General features: G+C 35.7%; 1 protein-coding gene across 1 annotated transcript; it reads left to right on the top strand.

Moving 5' to 3' along the window:
* The first annotated feature begins 336 nt into the window (after nt 1-336).
* LOC131049385 (NADH dehydrogenase [ubiquinone] 1 beta subcomplex subunit 8, mitochondrial) lies at nt 337-12,473 on the top strand. The gene is made up of 3 exons (XM_057983431.2): nt 337-665; nt 1,725-1,907; nt 12,240-12,473. Exons 1-3 carry the CDS (start codon nt 537-539, stop codon nt 12,309-12,311), a joined length of 384 nt encoding a protein of 127 aa, XP_057839414.1. The 5' UTR covers nt 337-536; the 3' UTR covers nt 12,312-12,473.
* The last annotated feature ends 8,212 nt before the right edge of the window (nt 12,474-20,685 follow it).

Genomic DNA, 20,685 nt, shown 5'->3' with positions numbered 1-20,685 from the left:
AGGTTACTAAGTTCATCTTTCGTTGCTACTTTCAGTTGTATGATTTTGATGTAATGAAGTTCTAGTTTTGAATCTTATTCTAGTCCTATCCATAGTCAGTTGTATGATTTTGATGTATTGAAGTCCTAGTTTTGAATCTTATTCTTATCCTATCCATAGTCCTTCGACTACCCTTTATCTTTGTATCTTTATTTTTATTTTTTTAAAACTTTATTCAATAAAAATCTATTTTATTTCTTTCTTAATAATTAAAGATTTACAATTTTTTTTTGTTCTTTGTAAATTTTAAATCTAAACTCTCCAAATTAAAACATAGGTGAAGTCAGAGAGATGGGATCTCTTGTTTTCTTGAACCAATATAACTCAAGCTGAGGGCAAATGGTTAAAATTAGAAAATATTTTAGAGCACACGAAAACCAGTCGGGAATTTCTAGATCGTTCGTGACTGTGACCATAAATAAATTCAATTTGAACAGACAGATACCCAATTAAGAGCACTGTAAAAACTAAATCGATTAGTCAACGGAGGAAGAAAAATGGCAGGAAGAATGATTGCGGGACAAGCGGTTGGGTTGCTGAGAGCCCGAGCAGCGGCTGCAGGGTCTCTCCGAACTCGATCAGGCATGGGCTTGTCCGTTGGCACCCTTCCCCCTCCTGATAAACCGGTAAATCTTCAACCCAATTCCTGTTTTTATTGCATATATACATTGTATATATGCATAGATATAGTATGGGTATTGGGAATTTTCCTCTTTATTTTGGGTGTATTCTGTATATTAACTGACTGATGGATGGAATGCGTGTCTTTACATATTGTAGGTATCGGATTTTCCTTTTTTTTTTTTTGTAAATATTTGTTTTTGTATGGGTGGTGCTTCAGTTTTTCATTACGTGTGTGTCCATGCTCAGGCACTGGATTTCCCGTATCTTTTGTAAATTGTACATGAATTTGTATGCATTTCTATTTTATATATGCTTGTAGGTTTTGTGGTACAGGAATTCCATTTTTTTAAATAAAAACTATATGAATGTCTTTGTATAGTGATTTTTTCAGCATTAGTTAAATATATAAACTCAAAATATATATATTTCTGCATGCATTGTGGGTTTTGGATTTTGACAAGATGTTAAATTTTTGCTTAATTCTTTTTTCATTATATTTGTTGTTGTTTAAATTCAAATCTTTTGAAGTTCGGTGTGGGCAGTCCAAATGTTCGACTCAATTTAGGACTCAGGCAAAATATTTGGCAAAAAACTGAAAAATATATAAATTCATAAAATAAATTTATATACTATGCAAAAATACCGTAAAAAAGCATAAGAATGAGTTTAAAAAACACATAGCTTGGAAAATTGTTGATGTTTTATGAGCATTGGTATTTTGTGGGAATTGGACTTTCCATTTTCATTGATATATATTTAGGTATCGTGGGTTTCAAGTTACATTTTTTGTTGTATATATGCTAAATATATGTATGTATTTATTATTTACATTGAATTTCTCCATTCTCTTTATAGACATACTTTGTATTCTAGTCTTGAATTGCCAGTTTCCTTGTATATACATTATGGTTGTCTTTACATCACATGGATATTGAATTTCTGTATGTTATATATGCATAGCATAGATGTTTGAAGAGTTTGTTGTTACTGGATTCCATTCAGTTGAATTTATGCTTATGCTGTAAGTATTGAATAGATGAACATTGGGCATGTTTGAACAGCTTCCAGTGCAAGATGAACTCATTTGGGATGATGGGAGTGCATACCCAGAGCCTGTTTTGGATCGAGTGGGACCTATGGTTGGTAAGTATGAAGCTCTGGTATGGCTCTGTGGGGGGCTGAGCTTCTTTGGGCTTGTGGGACTCCTGGCAGTTTGGAATGACAAGGCCTCTAAAATTCCTTTTGTGAGTACTGCCTTCTAATTATCTAGTCTTTTTTTTATCTGTTGCCTTTTTTATTTTTCAGGAGAGGCTGCATTGCATATCATGGACACCCAAGACCTGATTTGTATAATTGTGCACCCAGTCTCATCCCTTTGTCATTTGGGTGCAGTAAACTGTAGATCTGATGAAACCCGACTGGATGAAATGAAATTGTTGCACCGAAAGATTAGCATTTGATGTGTTCTCACTCAATTGATTATAACTTTTTCAAGAAGAAAGTTTGAAGGGGATTACCTTATGGAGTTGCGTCTAAAACTTTTTCATAATAGAGGCAAATAAACATTACCTTAAGTAACATTTGCATAATCCTAGCAACTAAATTAGAAGCATTATCGCTGCTTTTGATAACAAACTTAGAAACCATCTAGTTATCTTTAGAAATAGGTGTCTTTGGCCAAATAATTTCATTCATATTGGTATAAAGGTTTCAGGTATCGTTATCATTGATTCATAAACTCTTAAAATAACAGAATTTAAGAACCACACAGATTAAAACTATTGTTCTATATGCTCCAACAAATGACAATGTTAAAGAGGCATGGATGTTGTTGAAAAGTTAGAAATAATAAACACGTCAGATAATAGTTATCAACACAAATAACTCAAGAATTTATCCTAGAAACCACGTGAGGGGATATACTAGCTTGATGGTGGCGACTGCTTGTTTACGTTTGATGGAATTAATTGAGAGAACAAGTATAACCTAGTGCTTTTAGCCTTGAAATTGTATCTTGGCTTATTATTTACCAATGGTACGTCCATCTAGAGATTCTTGTGCTTTTTCTTCATCATACGCTCTTTGAGTAGGGATGAATGTATGAAAAGGAACACCCTCTGTCTTTTGTTGAAGGTTTGAGAGTTTCTATCTTTGTTTGGGGTCTCCTTTTGGTACTTGTTCATTTTTTTAGAAACTTATTTTAGCCATTTCAAACTTCTTGTTATCACATCTCGAGTTCTATTTTTAATATAAGTATCTTCAACAAAAGATTAGTTTGTCTTGGATATTAGTTGAGCATAATTCTTTTGTAAATTGTATGATGGATCTTTTACCTTGCCATTATTAGATATATCTTTTGGTAGATTGCCTACTTCAAAGACTTTTATTTGTTATGAGATCAATTTGGATTTGTCTTTCCTCTTTATTTCATGTTCATCTATGTAGTCAGCCCAAATGTCTACCGTGTTTGGTTGGTAGAGTGGTCCAATCGTTTTTTGAGTATTTTCTCTGGGGTCAATATCACTGCTCTTTTCATAAGGATGTAGATTAATGTTTTTTCTATTTCTTTTTCAACATTCCTGGCTTGAAGGTAGGAGAGCAAGTTTAATCATTAGTAGGGATTGGAAACCTGACACTTGCTTTGTGTTTCTTTGAGAGCCAATTTATAAACATCACAGCACAATTCTAATAAGATGACTGTATCACTAGGGTATTTTGGAAGCTTGTATGGGGTGTTGGTAAACTTGCGAACTCTGGTATAAGTGGATGTAGAATATGGAATGTGTCATCAAGTGAACTTGAGAGTAAATACACCATGCTGGCCTCAAAAGGTGACTGATTTTTTGAAGAATGAATTGCCCTGTTAAAAAACTGTTGAACGTAACGAAGAGATTCGTTTTAAGTTTTGGGATATTTTTTTAATATCCTCTTATGAATTGCACCAAGGTTGTGTTGACCATCTTTGTTTTCTCATCTATTTTTTAGTGAAAAACAATACTTATCTTGACCCTTGTATCCATCACGCTTAACAAAGTGAACCAAAATGATCAATAAATCTTGTATCTTTGTTTGAGACAATGGAGTTAGGAAGCCCAAAGTGCATTCATACATTAGTGAAGAACATTTGAAGTGTTTTTTCTCTATAATAGTTTTTTGACACAAAGTTAGTGTTCACATTTTGTTGAATCTTTTAACCCTTATAAACAATTAATCATTTCCAAGTGTTAGAATTATTGCCATTGATGTCAAAGGAGATTGTACGAAGACCAAAGAAGATCAAACAGAAGCAGATTTATGATCAAGGGCAAATCACACCTTTTTAAGGCAAGTTTATGAACCTTGATAACTGTAAGTCAACCATTCTCATTTTGGCGCCCAAGATAGCTTTAAATATATGTCTATGTTGGCCAACCCTCTTTGAAATATGATAATTAAAATTAAGTTATTCGTGGCCGACCTAGATTTTTGGTGCACCCATTTGGTGATGTCAAAATGTAAATAAATTTATTTAATTTAGATAAGGCTGACCTGCCTTAGGTAATTGCCCAACATTGGGTAAATAAAAAAATTTAAAATCAGGTTGGGCTGACCCAAGGTTGTGATGAAAAGGTGCATATAAAATAAGAAGTTGCCACCAACGTGAATCATTATGTCTCTTGATGAATTCACCCCCTTTGAGAAGATTTAAGAAGAATGTGTGAAGACTTTTTGAAGGCAAGAATTTATTGAATATCATTTCTATTTTATAGCAGATCTAGAGAAGACCTTAGAGCAGATCTAAGGTGCATTTATGAGCAGACATTAAGGTGAATTATTGTAGATTTATGAGCAGACTTTAAGGCGAATAATTGTAGATTTATGAGCAGACTTAAAAGCGAATTATTGCAGATTTTTTATAAGATCTTAAGGTGAATTATTGCAGAATCCAGATGTATGAGCAGGAAGTATTGAAGATTATAAGCAGATTTAAAGAAGCATTTTTAGAGCAGATTTGTGGAGGAAATTTAGAGCTGATCCAAGAAGTTTCATATAATTATCATATTATTTGTTTGGAGGTTGGTAACTCCTATTTGAGGAGATTGGGAGGTTGGTGCCTCTCATTAAAAGAGCTTGGTGTCTCTTGTTGAGCGTGTGCTCAGTGGTGGAGATTGGTGTCTCTAGGGGTTGGTGCTTGCAAATCATCAAGAGGGGATTGGTGTCTCCTATGGGTTGGTGCCTACAAAAATTGTAAGGAGGTTTTATACAAGCAACATTTTGCCATGATTTTCTCTTGTAAGGTTTTCCATGTAAAATCTTGTGTCTCTTATGTGTATGGATTTTTGTGATTGTTTTGTTTGTGATTATTAAAGTTTAAATAGTTAAAGACAGACTGATACTGATTTACCTCCCCTCTTAGTGTGTGTGTGTGTGTGTTCCATTGATTGTTATTAGAGTGGGTTACTTCAAAAATAGCCTAACCATTGATGGAAGATCTTAAGAACACACATGGCATGCTAAGAAGGTTTCTTTTCAAGTCGAGCTCCATTGTTTGATGGAATTAACTATGCCTTTTGGAGCACAAGTAATGGCTCTTGGATTTGATATATGACAATTGGTTGTGGATGGCTATGTGTTACCATCTCCTCCTCCAACGGATCAAACCAAAAAGAGGGCAAGTGAAAATAATGCTAAAGCAATGAATGCAATTCTATGTGACCTATCTAAATCGGATATTGTGGGACAAGCTTCAAACGACCTATGTAGGTGATGACAAAGTGAAGAAAGCTAAGCTCCAAACCCACAAGAAACAATTTGAAAGTTCTAAGATGAAGGACGAAGAAAATATCGCAACCTATCTACTTTGCATGGATGAAATCATAATACTATTGGTGGTGTTGGAGAGAAGGTTGAGGATGCAATGATTGTGCAATACTTGAGAAGAAATGAAGGATTGAGGCACTTTGAAGATGGATGAGTTGCATGGGATCCTCATGGTATGTGAAGTGAGAACTAAGAAGGAGAAGACATCAAAGCGAGAAGCCACTTTCAAAGATCCCAAGTCAAGTGAAAGTTCAAGTGATGAAGAAGAAGCTCACTTTATGAGGAAGCTCAAGAAAGGATTTGGTAAGCACAAAGGTAAGTGTACTCCTAAATGCTTTAATTGTGGTAATATAGGTCATTTTGTTGTTAACTGTCCATAGGTTGATAGTGAAAGTAGCGAAGAGGAAGAAGACTATAGGAAAAGAAAAGGAAACATCAATATAGCAAGAAAAAGTACACACGAGGAAAGCAAGAGAAGAACCTCCGAAAGCACAAGAGGATGATAGCTTATCCAAAGAAAGCGATGGAAGTTTCTCCAACAATGATAGAGAAGAGATTCTATTTATGGCAATGGAAACAAGAGATTATGCCTTAGCATATGAAGGCAGAGAAAAAGAAGAGGAGGAGTTAGGAGAAGAGGATGCCATAGTAGAGTTGGAGGAAGAACTCATTTGTGCCCTACACGAAACCAAGAAGCTTAATGAAGAACTCGAGCTAAAACTACAAATTCAAGAGGACGATGAATCTAAGACAAGGCTATCTCAAAATCTTGAAGAATTGAAAAGGATGATCATGGCTTTGAAGATTCAAATTGAGGAGGCAAAATGAATTGAAGAAGTTGTAAGAAATCAGCTAAAGGAAAAGAAATTGGATTGTGAGAAATTAGAGCTTGAAATCATTTCCTTGAGCAAGGAGTTGGAGAAATCTAATGATCTATTATCGAAGCATGAAGTTTGAAAAGAGCACTAGAATACTAGAGGATATTATCAACTCCCAAAGATCACCTTTTGGGTTTGAGGAAAATCAAAAGATGACCAAAGATGATGCAAGTTCTAAGGCTAGAGAACTACCAAAGAAGATCTACCAAAGAAGATGAATGAATAAAGGCCTAAAGGCTATGCTGATGCGCTCAAGAACTCTATCAATAGTAGCACCAAAAAGGAAGGAAGTAACATCTCACAAAAGAACATCTCTCACAAAGACAGCAATGAGAGATTCAGTCATTCCCACCAAGGCAGCCTCACATGTCCAAGATCCAACACTCCTTTGGCTATTGCTTCTTTAGCAATCAGTTTTGTCATAAGGCAGTGGATTGTAGAGTTTGTGCAAGGAATGGTTTTGGTCTCTTAAAGAGTGTTGGAAATATTGTCATTGATGTCAAAGGGCATAATCAGTAAATATAACTGACAAAAGTTGTATGCCAAATGTATGGCACTATGATTGAGTATCCATCATCAAGAAGGAGCCTTATTGCATATCTATTAATGAGTTCTAATGACAAATTGATTATCCTTGCTAGGGCTGACCCCTTGAAGTGTCATTTAATTGAAAATAAAAACGCTCATATTGGGTGACCTAGTAGTGTTTGTGCTCCTTTGGAAGAGAGGATTAAGTAAAATAAAAGGAATATATTCCTTATGCTGGCCGACCTTGGTATGCTAAGCACCCTTTTTGGAAGAAGATCAAAATTTAAAGTAAACCTCCTATGGCCGACCTTTTTAAAGATAACAAATTTATTTTTATTTGGCTATGTTGAGTCCCTAAAGGAGGACAACTTCATGAAGAAATGGGAAAAGCAAATAAAATATTAATTTATATATTGGCTGACCCTCCTCGTTTCAAACGCAAGGAAATTAATAAATAAAAATGTTTATTGCTACTGTGCCAACCTCCTTGAAAGGATATGACCTTTGAGAGAAGAGTCATCTATGGTGTATAAATAAGATTTTTAGGAGGTCATTTGAATTCACTCATTCATTGAATATCTATCCAACTAAGAGCAGATCTATGAAGAAAAATCAGACCTGCGTGTTAGCAGATTTATGAGGTTAATTCAATCTTATCTAGAGGGTAAATTCATGCAAGTTGTGTGAGAATATTTTTGTGAAGATTATAGCAGACTTAGTGCAGATTTATTATGAAGGAATATATCAGATTTGTGAGCATGCCTTCGAAGATTGTTTTTCAGACCTGAGAGAGGACTTTGGAGCAGATTTTCAAGGCAAATTTATGAGAAAGGAGTGGGCACATTGTTGAATTCCTTCAAGGATCTAGGGCAGATCCAACAACATTAGTATCATCCTATGTTTCGAAGGTTGGATCCTTCTACTTGGCGAGATCTGAGGTTATAGCCTCTTACTCAAGAGATTGGAGTCTCTTGCTGAGTTGGAGCTCAGTGGAGGGGATCGGTGTCTCTTGTGGGTTGGTGCCTACAAAGTTGCAATCCACGTAAATCATGTGTACAACTTGTTTTCCTTTTTGTTAGATCTAAATTGTGTGGATTCTTTGTTCATTGCTCTTAGATTGCTAAAATTATAAATTGAAAAAGTCGGTCTTTTACTTCAGCCCCCTTCCCTCTCAATATAAGTGTTTGTGTGTTTTCTTCAAAGAGGAACCACAATTTATTTGTTTCTCTAATGGATTATAACATCATGTGCTACAAGTGCAACTTTATTGGTCATAAACTTTGAAGAACATTTATAAGCTCCGTCAAAACCCATAACCTTATAGTTTAATTACTTGATGTAAGGATTATCCTGATTGCTGATAGAGCTCCCATGAGCTCTTTTTCTAGGATGAGAGTACTGGGGTGCAGCTTTGCATTTATTACTTCCCAAAAGAGGGCACAGCATTTTTGTTCAGGTTAGAAACCTCCTGAAATCTCGGATTCTCTAAGCTTGAATGGCCTTGCCAATTAGAGGGATTATTCAGAAGGCTTGCTTAGATCAAAGGAAATTTTCAAAAGAGGCCAGTTCTTTATAATACTAAAATCATTCGGGCTATTTTATATGTTTTTGCTCCAATTTTGAGAGATAAAATTTGACATCAATTGGATGAAAGTTCAACCCAAACCTTGATCCGGATCTAAAAATTCTGCTCTTTTACTCTAGCCAAATTCTTCCCAAGAGCATGCTTTGAGCAAGCTCCCAGAGCTTTTTAAGCATTCCTAAAGATTAGGGACATATCCATGCTTCTGTTTGTTCATTGATCATTGCACTAGAAACCCAAGAAATGTTGAAGGCAAATAAAAATCTATACTAGAGATTTCAAGTAAAGAGATAGTGAAGGAATTGATGATTGACCTCATTTCTGAGACAGAACATCTGCTGGCCCAACAAAACCTCTTTTAGTTAATTGCTGCCAGGTCAAGACTTAACTTGAGATGCAAGCCATAGAAGACTTTGGCTCATGGCCAGGCTTTAGATATCCATATTTTGTGTCAGGGTCCTAAGAGTGGGGTCCCTTTGATAATTCTGAAGAAATTAGTGTAGTCACCTTTGACAGAGTATGCATTGTTCTCTTGTCTATCCTAAGCTTGTTGATTCCAATCTTTAGTAGACGCATGTCTGAAGCCTTGCAGCAGAGTGTAAAGATGTCTTGACTCTTAACAACAAGGTAATTATAATTTATGATTATCGTCCTTAAAAAGACTTTTCCATGTTCCAAGTAGGAATCAATTGTTATCATTTTCAAACTGAAATTTAGTGACCTTAGATCCTTAGCTGTTGGTGGTGGATATCTGTAAGGCCTTGAGATCCCTCTTGTGGTTCAGAGGAGGACTCTGTAATTAAATGTATATCCAAAAATCGACCATATCTCCACTTTTGATAATCCAGAAGATCTTTTCATATTTTTTTCACTTCACCGCAAAGGCAAGCCGAAATGGAGCTCACTTGTAGAAATTAAAGATCATGAGTGTATGCCTTCCAGAGATTTATCTTTAAGAATCTCGATCCAAGCCTAGGATCTAAAGGAAATCCTAAGTGAAGAGAGGGGACAATGGTCTTTTTGAAAGATAGGATCTTGCTTGGGAAAAGTTGCTCCATTCTCTTAATGTTAAGAGAATAGAGCCAAGATTTGTCATGGTTTACCTTTTGTCCTGAAGCTTTTTTGAAATCCTAAACGAGATCTCTCAAGATGGAAACCTTTGAAAGAGAGGGCAAGGAAAAAAGCAAGGTGTCATCCACAGACTGCAGGTGAGTGGGGACAAAACTCATTAAATTTCTTCATTTTTCTTAGGAACTCTTATGTGTTTGCTCAGGGACTGTCATGATTGTTAAAAGATAAGGAGAGATGGTATCCCCTTGTCTAAGGCCCCTGGAATTTCTGAAGAAAGCTTTTGCTGATCCATTTATGACGATAGAAAACCAAGTAGTGTTATGTTAGCTTTTAGCCATTCTCTCACTTTTCTATTGAAATCAAATTTAGACAGAACCTTGTTGAGAAAAGCCCAGTTGACTATTTTGTAGTCTTTAAAAGATATCCAGTTTAATAAGTATAGCTTTCCTGCTGCTGAGAGATAAAGAGTGAACCTGGAATGCTAAAATTACCTTAAGGTAGCTGTTAACCTTGAACAAATCCTTTCTGCTCATCGGGAAAAATGTGGTAAGAACTTGTTTTAACCTATCAGGCAGGACTCCGGAGCTAACCTCAGAGATCACTTTGAGTCCTTGGATTCTTTAACTATCTCCCAAAGATTCTAACCCAGAAGGTCCCAATAGAAGATTCTTTCACTCTGGAAGAGAAAGGCTGGGAAACCATCTGGGCTAGCAGCCCCATCATCTTTCATTGAGAGTTGACTTCTCCACCATTTAAAACAATAGAAGATTCTTTCACTCTGGAAGAGAAAGGCTGGGAAACCATCTGGGCTAGCAGCCCCATCATCTTTCATTGAGAGTTGACTTCTCCACCATTTAAAACACAGGATATATCAACTAGGAGGGCATGACTTCGAATGCAGGTCATTGTGGCAATAGATGCCCTACCTAACTGCTAGACCACAACCCATCAGAATGGAGGATGCTAGTTCTATCTTTATCTTGCCCATATATTGATGGAAAATTTGTTTTTTAGTTAGTATTTATTCTGTGTAAATGAACGTATAAAGATAAAGGTATTTTTATAAGTTCCTGGGATATCCAGCATGGCAAATTAGCATATGAAAACTCAATCTCCTTTGACCTCATGACCAACCGTGAGAGTAAATCATGCCACAATCTAATTATACAGATATTTAACTGTTTGCATTATGTTATATTTGCTATATGTGATATATCACAGCCTCATATTATTCAAGTTTCTGAAAAAAATTGCCATTTCCATATTGTATACCATATCCCTATCTGTATCACCTATCACTAACTTTGTGACCTAGGTTCTTGCTGCTACGATACCTTTAAGATATTTCACTCAGTTAAGATCCATGGCCTAGCAAAGAAGCAAAGAGAAATTATAGGAACGTCCACAATTGATAGAAATAGCTTAATGAACTAATATGAATAGCAATTACAGAATTATTTATGGAACGTTGTTTAAGAACTTGGCATTATCCATTTGAGGTTTGTTTTAAATCTAGCCATTGTTAGTCAATTGCTATTTTGTTGAGTATGTTTGTGTTCTTTCTTATTTCTTCCTATACTACTATCATTTTGAGCATGAGGGCACACAACGGTAGCATGACCCACTTGTATACAATGGAATCAAGTACCACTAAATAATATCTTTCCATCTGCCACAATTTCCTCGTTATTTTAAAGGATATGTTTCTTCTCTAGATGGCTGATTTTGGTCTTGTGAACTTGACTATGAAGGTGTTCGAATCAGATCTTCAAATGGAGTAAATATCAAAATATAGATTCTTTGTTAATAAATAAAGATTTGTTGTCCTTTCATAATGTGTTTTCTAATCCTCTCGCCATATTTGTAATGGAGGTGTCTAGTCATTTGCATGTGTATATTTTCCAGAACTCTGTACAAAGATGAAAGGTCTTAAAATTTTGGATGACATATATAGTAGAATACTTCTTATTATCTTTTAGTAGGTGGCCTGGGTTCAGGACTTTACTGGAGTTGGGCCAGAATTATCTTTCAAAAGTTCAAAACTTTAAAGATCATCAAATGAATACTCAATGTTTGAACGACTTTTATGATAGAAAATGTCTTATTATAAGCCCTGGATTGAAGACTTTGCTGGACTTGTGCAAAATCATGGGACTTACTGTAGTTTATCAAACTATTGAAGGGCATCCTTATCAATCCCGCATAAATTATCTGGTCTGCTTTCAAATAACTATTTTTCAGATTCCTCAAAAGAGTTCCTAGAAAATTTCTTGACACTGAAATTTCTCGGTGCTAGAAATAGTTGGCACATGATATGAATTTATTTTCCTGTTTGTTTGTTTTGCTCTATCCATATGTTGCTGCAACTTCCTTAAAATTTGAAACTATCAAAAGGGGTACTTTACTGTATGCAAAAAATGTAGAGATTGTAGGGAGTGACCTGCTCACGGTTGGTAACTTGCTAATGTTGATAAAGGTCAGCACTTGCTATTGCAAGACAACCTTATTCATAACAGCTGTGAAAGTTTAGAATGTTTCTATGCTATGTTTTTTGTCTAGGTGTAAAAGCATGTTCATGACATGGTGATCTTATGTAATGTTAGAGATGAATTTGACCTTGACGTTTCCACTGTAGTATGTAAGAATGTTGCATTTTTGTTTTGAGTCTTCTGAACCCATTTATGTTACTATTGATTGGCTTAATATATGCTTATCAGACTCCTCGTGAATATCCTTTTGACAATCTACGGGTGGAGCTTGGTGGAGATCCTAATGCAAGCAAAGTATAACATGGTGAAAATTGGTATTCTTATGTTCTTTGGATGCCCTGTGGATTTATTGTTAAGGTGTGCAAAGACTCTTCGAACATGATATGGCTTTCTTAATTTTTGTAAAAGCTTGGACAAAAATTGGTTGCTAATAAAGTAGACTTTTCTGATTGTTCACTTAAACAGTGTATTGTGTGATGTTATTCTTTCCTACTAAATATCAAATTTAGCTAACGACACTTGAAAAGTTATAAAATAATTGACAGCTTTCATTTCATTCCTATGATTTGGGAAAGATTATAGCCAAAGCTGTCAAGAGAATCCGTATGTTTTAGTGCAAAATATAATCTCTAAATACTCACTTGTTATTCCCTGAAAGTTTGAAGCCATCAAGAAAATCCATATTTATTGACGCAAAATATGATATCTAAAATGATTTCAGTGCTGCACATAGGCTATTGCCTTTTCCTTTTAGTTTTATTGGTACATCTGTTCTATTGATTCCAAATGTATCTTGAAAATTTTGTTATGAGAATCTTAGGATTTTTCATTCTCCGAAGCTTTCTTTGCACGATGAAGCTGTCTTTGCTCAAGACAATCAATGTCCTATTTAAACTGATTCATATTCAATATTGATTGAAAACTTGAAACAAATGCTGTTGTGCAGTACTATGACACATCATGGAATAATATTCTTAGAATTTCAGTCTTAAGTTGCTTTTGCTACGAAAAATTAATGTTTTCAGATGTTACACCAGATATTTCATCTAATATGGCCTTGTTAATCATAAAAATACCGAAGCAGAAATATCAGAAAAGAAAGTCAAAATTCAAGGATGTCTTTTACCAATCTTAATATAATAAGAATATCAAGGTCCTTTTTTTCTTATGATTTGAATTTTGTATTACTAAATGTCGTTTTTATTCATCAACCTTGAAAGATTTAAACCCAAAGTGAAACTGTTTGCATGCCAAGTTATATTTTCTTGATTTTTTTTAAAACAGTGGTTATCAATAATCATTTCTTTGAAGGCATTTTGATGCATGTATGATATTGAATACCCCAGTATATCCAAATAAAGTCTAAGGTTCTTCAATATAGTCCTTGTGCCCCAAAGATATTCCCATCCTGAGAAAGCGGGGATTTTGGGGGGCGCATGTTCTTGTGGAACACTGGTTTAATTGTTATCCCGTAATTATCTATGTAAGGCAGTTGTTATACAAGGTTTCCTATAACATAGGAGATGAAACTCCTATAAATATGTAATATCTTAATTCTTTACATGAAATTTATTCACAAATTTCTTATATGCTATCAGAGCTGTGTTTCTTTGTTTCCTAGTTTTTGAACAGCATAAAAATAGGATTTTGCAATTGATTTTGTAGATATTCCATGTCATCCTATTTTCACTAAGAGGTGCTGCCATTTATTCCAAGGACTTGAATGAGAAAGAGCTGAGAGTTTCACTCACCAAATTTCATCTCAATGTTCACCAATGCTGGCTTTAGGCCACCAAATTGATTTTCTTTTGATTGTTTGTGAAATTTCGTTCTTATATATTGATATGGTTCTATCAATTATGGAGATTGTGATGTCCTTTGTTTATTATTTATTGTGAGGACAATTTTCATGATGTTGCTTTTTGCAAACACGTCTGCATTGTAGAACACAACTATCAAAACACTCAACATGAATAGCTCTTAAGGTGTGTTCAGTACATGTTATGCTTTAATTATCAATCTAATCATCATAAGCTTTGAGCAATCTCCTTTAATCTCTATGGGTCACAAATGCATTAAAATATGAGCAGGCACAAAACTGGTTGGTTTAGCCTATGGAAGGAAGAATAAGAGAATAAATCATGGGATCTCACAAGCTACTTTGAGGAGGAGGTTGTTGCTACGTTTTGCATGTTCAAACCACATGCCTTACCAAATTTGGTGAAGGCCAAGCAGTTTGACAAGATTGTTCATGCCAAGCAATCATTTTTGAACGGGGATCTGCTACTAGGATGCTGTAGTGATGGGGGAAGAGTATGATGACTAAGGTTGTACACTATGAATTGTGGGTGGGGTTTATTGTAAGCCTATGAATCATACCTTTAAAACCTACATTTGCATATCAAGTGTCTATTTTATTGAAATTCTTAATAGTTTTATAATAGTGGACTGTAGTTTTCTAAATAGCATCGAGCTGCAAGAGGTTGGAGGACATTCAATGACCTCTCGACAATCGCTAATGACAAGGTTACAAAAAATTGTTTTAGTGACAAAACTACTTGTATCGAAATGACTGAAGCCAAGATCAGTTTCTAAGTGGCAGCCGTAACCATCTCATATTGTTTGTGATCAGAGCGGTAGAGATCTATGATGTTGGCTACATACATGACAATGAGAACTTAGTTCTCAAATTTATGTTGTTGATTGGATGTGTATGTCTCCAACCACATTTGTCAAATTATATGTGATTGGATGTGTTTTGTCCCCAATCACATTTGTTTAGTGATCATGTTTGCATGTGTTTGTCTCTAGTCAAATTCGTTGAGTGATAATGATTGGATGTGTTTGCCCTCAATCAAAGTTGGTGATTATGATTGGATGTGTTGATCACTGTGCATGCCTTTGAAATTGTATAGATGTGCTTGTCTTTATCCAAATTTGTTGGATGACCTCGGGTAGAAGTGTTTCCAAAGTTACCCCGAGTTTCCGAGACGGGGACGGCAAGGGACGGCGGGGGACGGCAATTTTTTTTGCCAAATTTGGGGACGGCGGGGGACGGCAAAGGGGACGGTTATATAAAATATAGGAAAAATTTAAAATATATAGGAAAATTTCAAAATTCTAAATGTTCATATGAAAACATGGATAAAGCATGCATACATACATTATATTCATATGAAAACAATAAAACATGGATATAGCATGTGTATGATACTATGAAAAGTTGAAAACATTTTAGATTGTAAATTCTGAACATACAACATTGTTAATGCTCAAAAGACAATATGCAATTATGCATTCATAAATCTGAATTTCAATTCATTCACATTGTCAATATGCATATCAATAGACTCGGAGGTTAAATTTTCCCTACTTCTATCGACGCAGTTTCCCCCCATATTTTTCAACGGGGGTTTGGGGGCAACGCCCCCAAGGTGGGGTCAAGGGGCAGCGCCCCTTGCGCGCTCCCTGTCGTGATACAGGGCAGGGTCGAGGGGCAGCACCCCGCGAGGCCAAAAAAACTTATTCTTTAATAAAGGCGTTGGGTGTTATTTTTTTATTGACTCGCCGAGTTTGGCAATTTTCTAATCTTTGTGTCAAAATGCCCAAAGGGTACACTGCTGCCATATAGTTTCATTGTCAAAATTATGAATTAAATTAATAAATTTAAAATTTAATTAATGTTATCTTTTAATTTTTTTAATTTTTAATAACAATTTGAATTAATAAGGGGCCTATATTAGAAAATTTAAATAAAAAATTGAAAATACAACTTTTTAAATTTTTTAAATTTTTTTAAAGGGCCTTAGATATGGGGGACGTCTGGCCGCCCCTGGAATGGATTGGGGATGTCCCAGCCGTCCCTAGGACGTACGGACGTCCCCCAAAGCTAGGGCAGGCGTCCCCCCGTTTCGGGGACGTCCCCTCAAAATATAGGGCAATTTGGGGACGGGGGGAAACGTCCCCTGGCCGTCCCCAAGTCCCCGAAACGTCCCCGGGACGGGGACAGGGGTTTTCAGGTCGGGGACGCATCCCCGGGTAACTCTGAGTGTTTCCTATCCTTATTTATGGATGTGGTTCCTATCCTTATTTATGTGGATAGATGTGTTTATCCCTATTCATACCTTATGTTTTTGATGAACTATTGAACATGGTCATCCAATGTTGTTAGTTCATCTATCCCCATCTAGATAATGATGTAATATGGGGGTGTTAGGAATATTACAGTTTTAGTTATATGTTTGAACTCGTCACAAATCCAATGTGATAGGTTCTCTAGGCTTAGGATATATACAAAATTATTTGTAGGAGTTTGTTTATTTGTTATCCTGATTTATTTAAGGGAGTTGTTATAGGAGTTTTCCTATAAAATTGGAGATGAAACTCTTATAAATATGTAATATCTTATTGAATGAAATATTGGAAACAGAAGCACTTTTATTGTGCATAAAATTTATTTGGGTTCTATGAATTTTGCCCAAATGTCTTGTAATGTAGAAAAGCACAATGTTTTTTTCTGGGCCGTAGGAATAAAATCTTTTTCTAAGAGCAAATGGGTTTAAGATTGACCCACTCTTCTTTCTCTTTTTAATCGTAATTACTTAAAATTAAAAAAAAATTCTGCCAAATCAAAATCATTTTGGACAAAGCTTACCTGGAGCTCGTCCTGGCTGTGTTTGCACAAAGCCAAGGGTATTGGAATATGATTAAGCATTTCAGTCCTTTCATGAGCTCAGAGAGCTAAGTTTACTTTGTTTTGCGAAATTGTATTTGTGGTGTCATTTTCTGTGAAGTGTGTTATTTCATAAACTATTTTGGCATATTCGCTCGAAATAGTTCTACATAATTTTTACCTGTTATTTTCCAAATAGTTTTGCAATGTATCGGAATTGATGTGTATACAACTGTGTTTTCCAAGATTTCTAGTCTCTTCGAAACCACCTTCGTTGAAATTTGTATTTCATGTGTTCTAAAGCTCTTAGCTTTCATTTACATTCATTGCTGCTATGAACAGTCTCATTCTCTAAATGGTCAAGAAGTGGATCAATGTGTCCACTCTTATTTGCAATGCTCCGCTAACTTTTGGAATGAAGCCTAGTTAACTTTTTTTTAATTAAAGAAGCTACACTGATAGTTCAATGAAGCTACAAAAATGTGAATGGATAAAATTTCTGTGGCCTTATAGTTCTTGTGGTTTAATGGAACATCCTAAGGACTTGGGTAAAGGGTTTTATGCTATGCTTGTTTGACTCTCTTTGACGTTCTCTCATTTAATTCTTGATAAGGTTGTTTATCTACTTTGTCAAAGTGAGCGGATAAACATGCCTTGACGTTTTTGAATCTTCGGTCAGTATTTTCCACCTGAAAATAATTAACGAACATGGAGATTTAATTAGTTTTATGACACTAGCCTTTTCACCTAATTAATATTATGAGCTTATAGTACTTTCAAGAATGTTACAAGAATCAAGGATGTGCTAGTTTGTAAAATTATGCTATGTTTTTTTGAATAGCTTTGAAGTTCTCTCATTTTATTCTTGGTAAGTGTTAATGTGTTTTTTATGCATTTCAAAAACAGAATAAAATACCAATGTAGTTTTTCCTCTCTTGAACAAAATCCTCTCAAATGTTGTTTTAAGTGATCACTTGAGGTGATTCCAAGGTTTCTACTATTAGGTCTTGACGTGTGGATAAGTTCAATGATTGATGCAATATTGCTGGAATCACAAGGGGGACTTGAGCTAATACTTGAATTCCTGCTTGAATGTTGTTGGAATGTGCAAGTTTACTTGATTTTAAAACAAAAGGCAAAAGAAATAGTTTTAGGGAGTCTAATTTAATCCTATGAATGTAAGAGACTATGAATGATTGAGTGAAACTCTACTAGATTCTGCTTTGCCATGCAAAAAACAACTCCACAAAGCTAATGCGATATTCTAAGGTGATCTTATGATGTTCAAATCATTACCAACAACATAGACACCATCAATGTGATGCATATCAATGGGTGAATAACAATCGAAGTTAAGCCTATAAATGGGTGAATAACAATCGAAGTTAAGCCTATAAAGAGTTTAGTTCACCAGGCAAAGTATTTGACAACAAGTAGTATGAACATGCAAATTACACCATTAATCATCCACAATAGCTTCCTTCCATCTAATCAACATGAAAATAAATGAGTAGATAATATACATATGTTGAATCAACACATGAAGTTCACCATATCTTCAATGAAAATAATATGATTCTTGCAACAAAGTCTTAGCAACAATCTCTTTTTCTCCTACTCTATTCTAGTTGCTACCTAACTATTATCTATTATTGAACTATTAACCTACTATTCAACTATTAACTATTAACCTTTACGAATGAGGAGAACAAGTCTTTTATAGTGCTCTCAGTACAATTGAATGGCTAGGGTCAAATCCACATCAATGGCCAAGATTGAAAGATAGAAACCTTAATTAGGATTTGTCACACCCATTACATAGCATTTAATGCTTGACCAATGATAAATTACTTTTTTAGGACACATGTCCTTCATTGAATTTCGACCAATGGATGATGAGGTTATGTACATTGAACTTTGTGATTCCACATGTGGTAGTTATCTTCCTTGTTGGATGAGTCAAGTGCATTGAATCTGAACATCTTGATTGGAATGATGTGATTGGGTTGTAGATGACTAGACACTGTCTTAGCTTCTTATCTTGTAACTCATCACAAGGAAGTGATTCAGACAATATCTCTTGATACTCAACATTTCCAAGTGCCTGTAATGATGATGGAGGGAATGAGATGATGGTGGGAGATATTCCCAAAATGCATCATCTTGCTTGACTTGATCGCCTTCACATATTCATCCTTCATATTGTGTTTCACCCTTCAACACTAGAATCCTTCACCTTGATTGCTCTTGACCTTGAAACCTTAGTCTTGGATTACTGTCTTGCTATACTAGCCATGATTCTTGGATTTTCAAAGGAAATCCAAGATTGTAATAAGGTCTTATCCTTATGTCAATTATGCTTCTTGTTGTAATATCTTTGTTACCTCTCTCTTATGCAGTGAAACTTTCAACCTTGATGTTGTCCTTTCTTTTTATTGCTTGTGAATTTCTCCCTCTAAGTTTCAGTACTAAGTCTTGATGTTATATATTATTGAATGCTGATCCAACTTTGCCTTATAAAGACCTTCATTTTGATCTTTACCCCTTATGTGGACTAGCTCCTTATGATGTTGACTCGCATCCAACCTTGAACTTGAAAAGAAAACACAAATAAATTAAGACATCAATCTTTGAGAATGATGCTTTTAAAGTTCTAGTTTTTGATCCCATCTTTCCTTGGTCTGATTCATTGATATTTTAAATTGTGATTGCACATGTTCTCAGTTTGAGAATTCACTTCTTGGAGGCATGATTGATACTTTCGCCAAGCGGTAGACAAATCCATAGGTCTGGTCTTCTAACTGCCTACCCTTGGTCGTGCCTAACATGTCAAGACACCTTGCTAAAGATGTGGCTGAACTTTTTGAGTTGTCAAGACAAAGTGTGAATATGGTTGGGCTTTTTAGCATGTGAGGACATTTTGAATGTGGTCGGGCATATGAAGGGGTTGGGACATTAGCTCATGACTGGTCAAGGATTGGATGGGGTTAGGACATTACATGGCCAAACTTTTGACATGTGAGGACAAAATGCTAAGGAGATGACAAGGATTTTGGCATGTGAGGCCAAATTTGCAACGATGGTTAGGCTTTTGAAGTGGTTAGGACATGCTAATGGTGTTGGTTGGGGTTTTTAGTTTGTGAGGACAAAATGTGGTTGGGGTTTTAGGCACATGAAGGCATTTTGGGAAGATGGTTGGGGATTTAGGTCTGTCAGGACAAAGTATGGTTGGTGTTTTGGACGAGTGCAGGCATGTTGGTGGTCGTGGATTTCAAACTTGCCAACTTCATGCACACTTCACTTTAAAGCATCCTAGATTGAGAAAGTTCAACGTTTCATCTCTACTTCAAGGATCAATCTTGCCAAATTCATGCATGGTCGAGGATTTGAAGGTGCAAGGCAAGATGATGGTCAGGGAATACAAGGGGAGGTAGACATGAAGTGAGAAAAGGTCAGGGATTTTGGTGAGGACATCTCACTCAAAGTGGTCGGGCTTTGGAGGAGGTAAAGACACATTGTGGCCGGGCTTTTGGGGTGGTGAGGAGAAAACGTGGAAGTCACATTCTTCACCATCAACACCAAGATCACTCACTCAATTTGCCTCTAAAACACTTTCATCTTCATTGACCAAGGCAATCACAAAACTCTCAAGCACTTGATCCCAAATTTGTCCTTAATATGACATTGTTCTCCAATCAAGGGTTAAGAAGGTTCAATTCTTCATCCTTAGTTTTCTAGTCCCTTCTCCTTGATTGTTCCTGACTTCTAAGTTCTACAAGGGCATTCACTTGCTCACTTGACATCCAGACCTTACTCGAAGGCACTGTATCTCCCACTAGCAAAAGGTTAATAACTAAAGGGACTACCGCCAAGCTAGACGGCTAAGCTAAGACAACTATGCTACCAAGCAAAAGGTGGGGTCCCCATTTGCAATGGGGTGATGTGTGAAAACATCACAACATAAGGTCACTTATGTTAGTTGCCAAGGTGAGTGGATAAACG

This window comes from Cryptomeria japonica, chromosome 3, assembly GCF_030272615.1.
Source record: "Cryptomeria japonica chromosome 3, Sugi_1.0, whole genome shotgun sequence".
Classification (NCBI taxonomy): domain Eukaryota; kingdom Viridiplantae; phylum Streptophyta; class Pinopsida; order Cupressales; family Cupressaceae; genus Cryptomeria; species Cryptomeria japonica.
The sequence above is the reverse complement of the archived record's forward strand: the minus strand, read 5'-3'. Positions and strand labels throughout refer to the sequence as shown.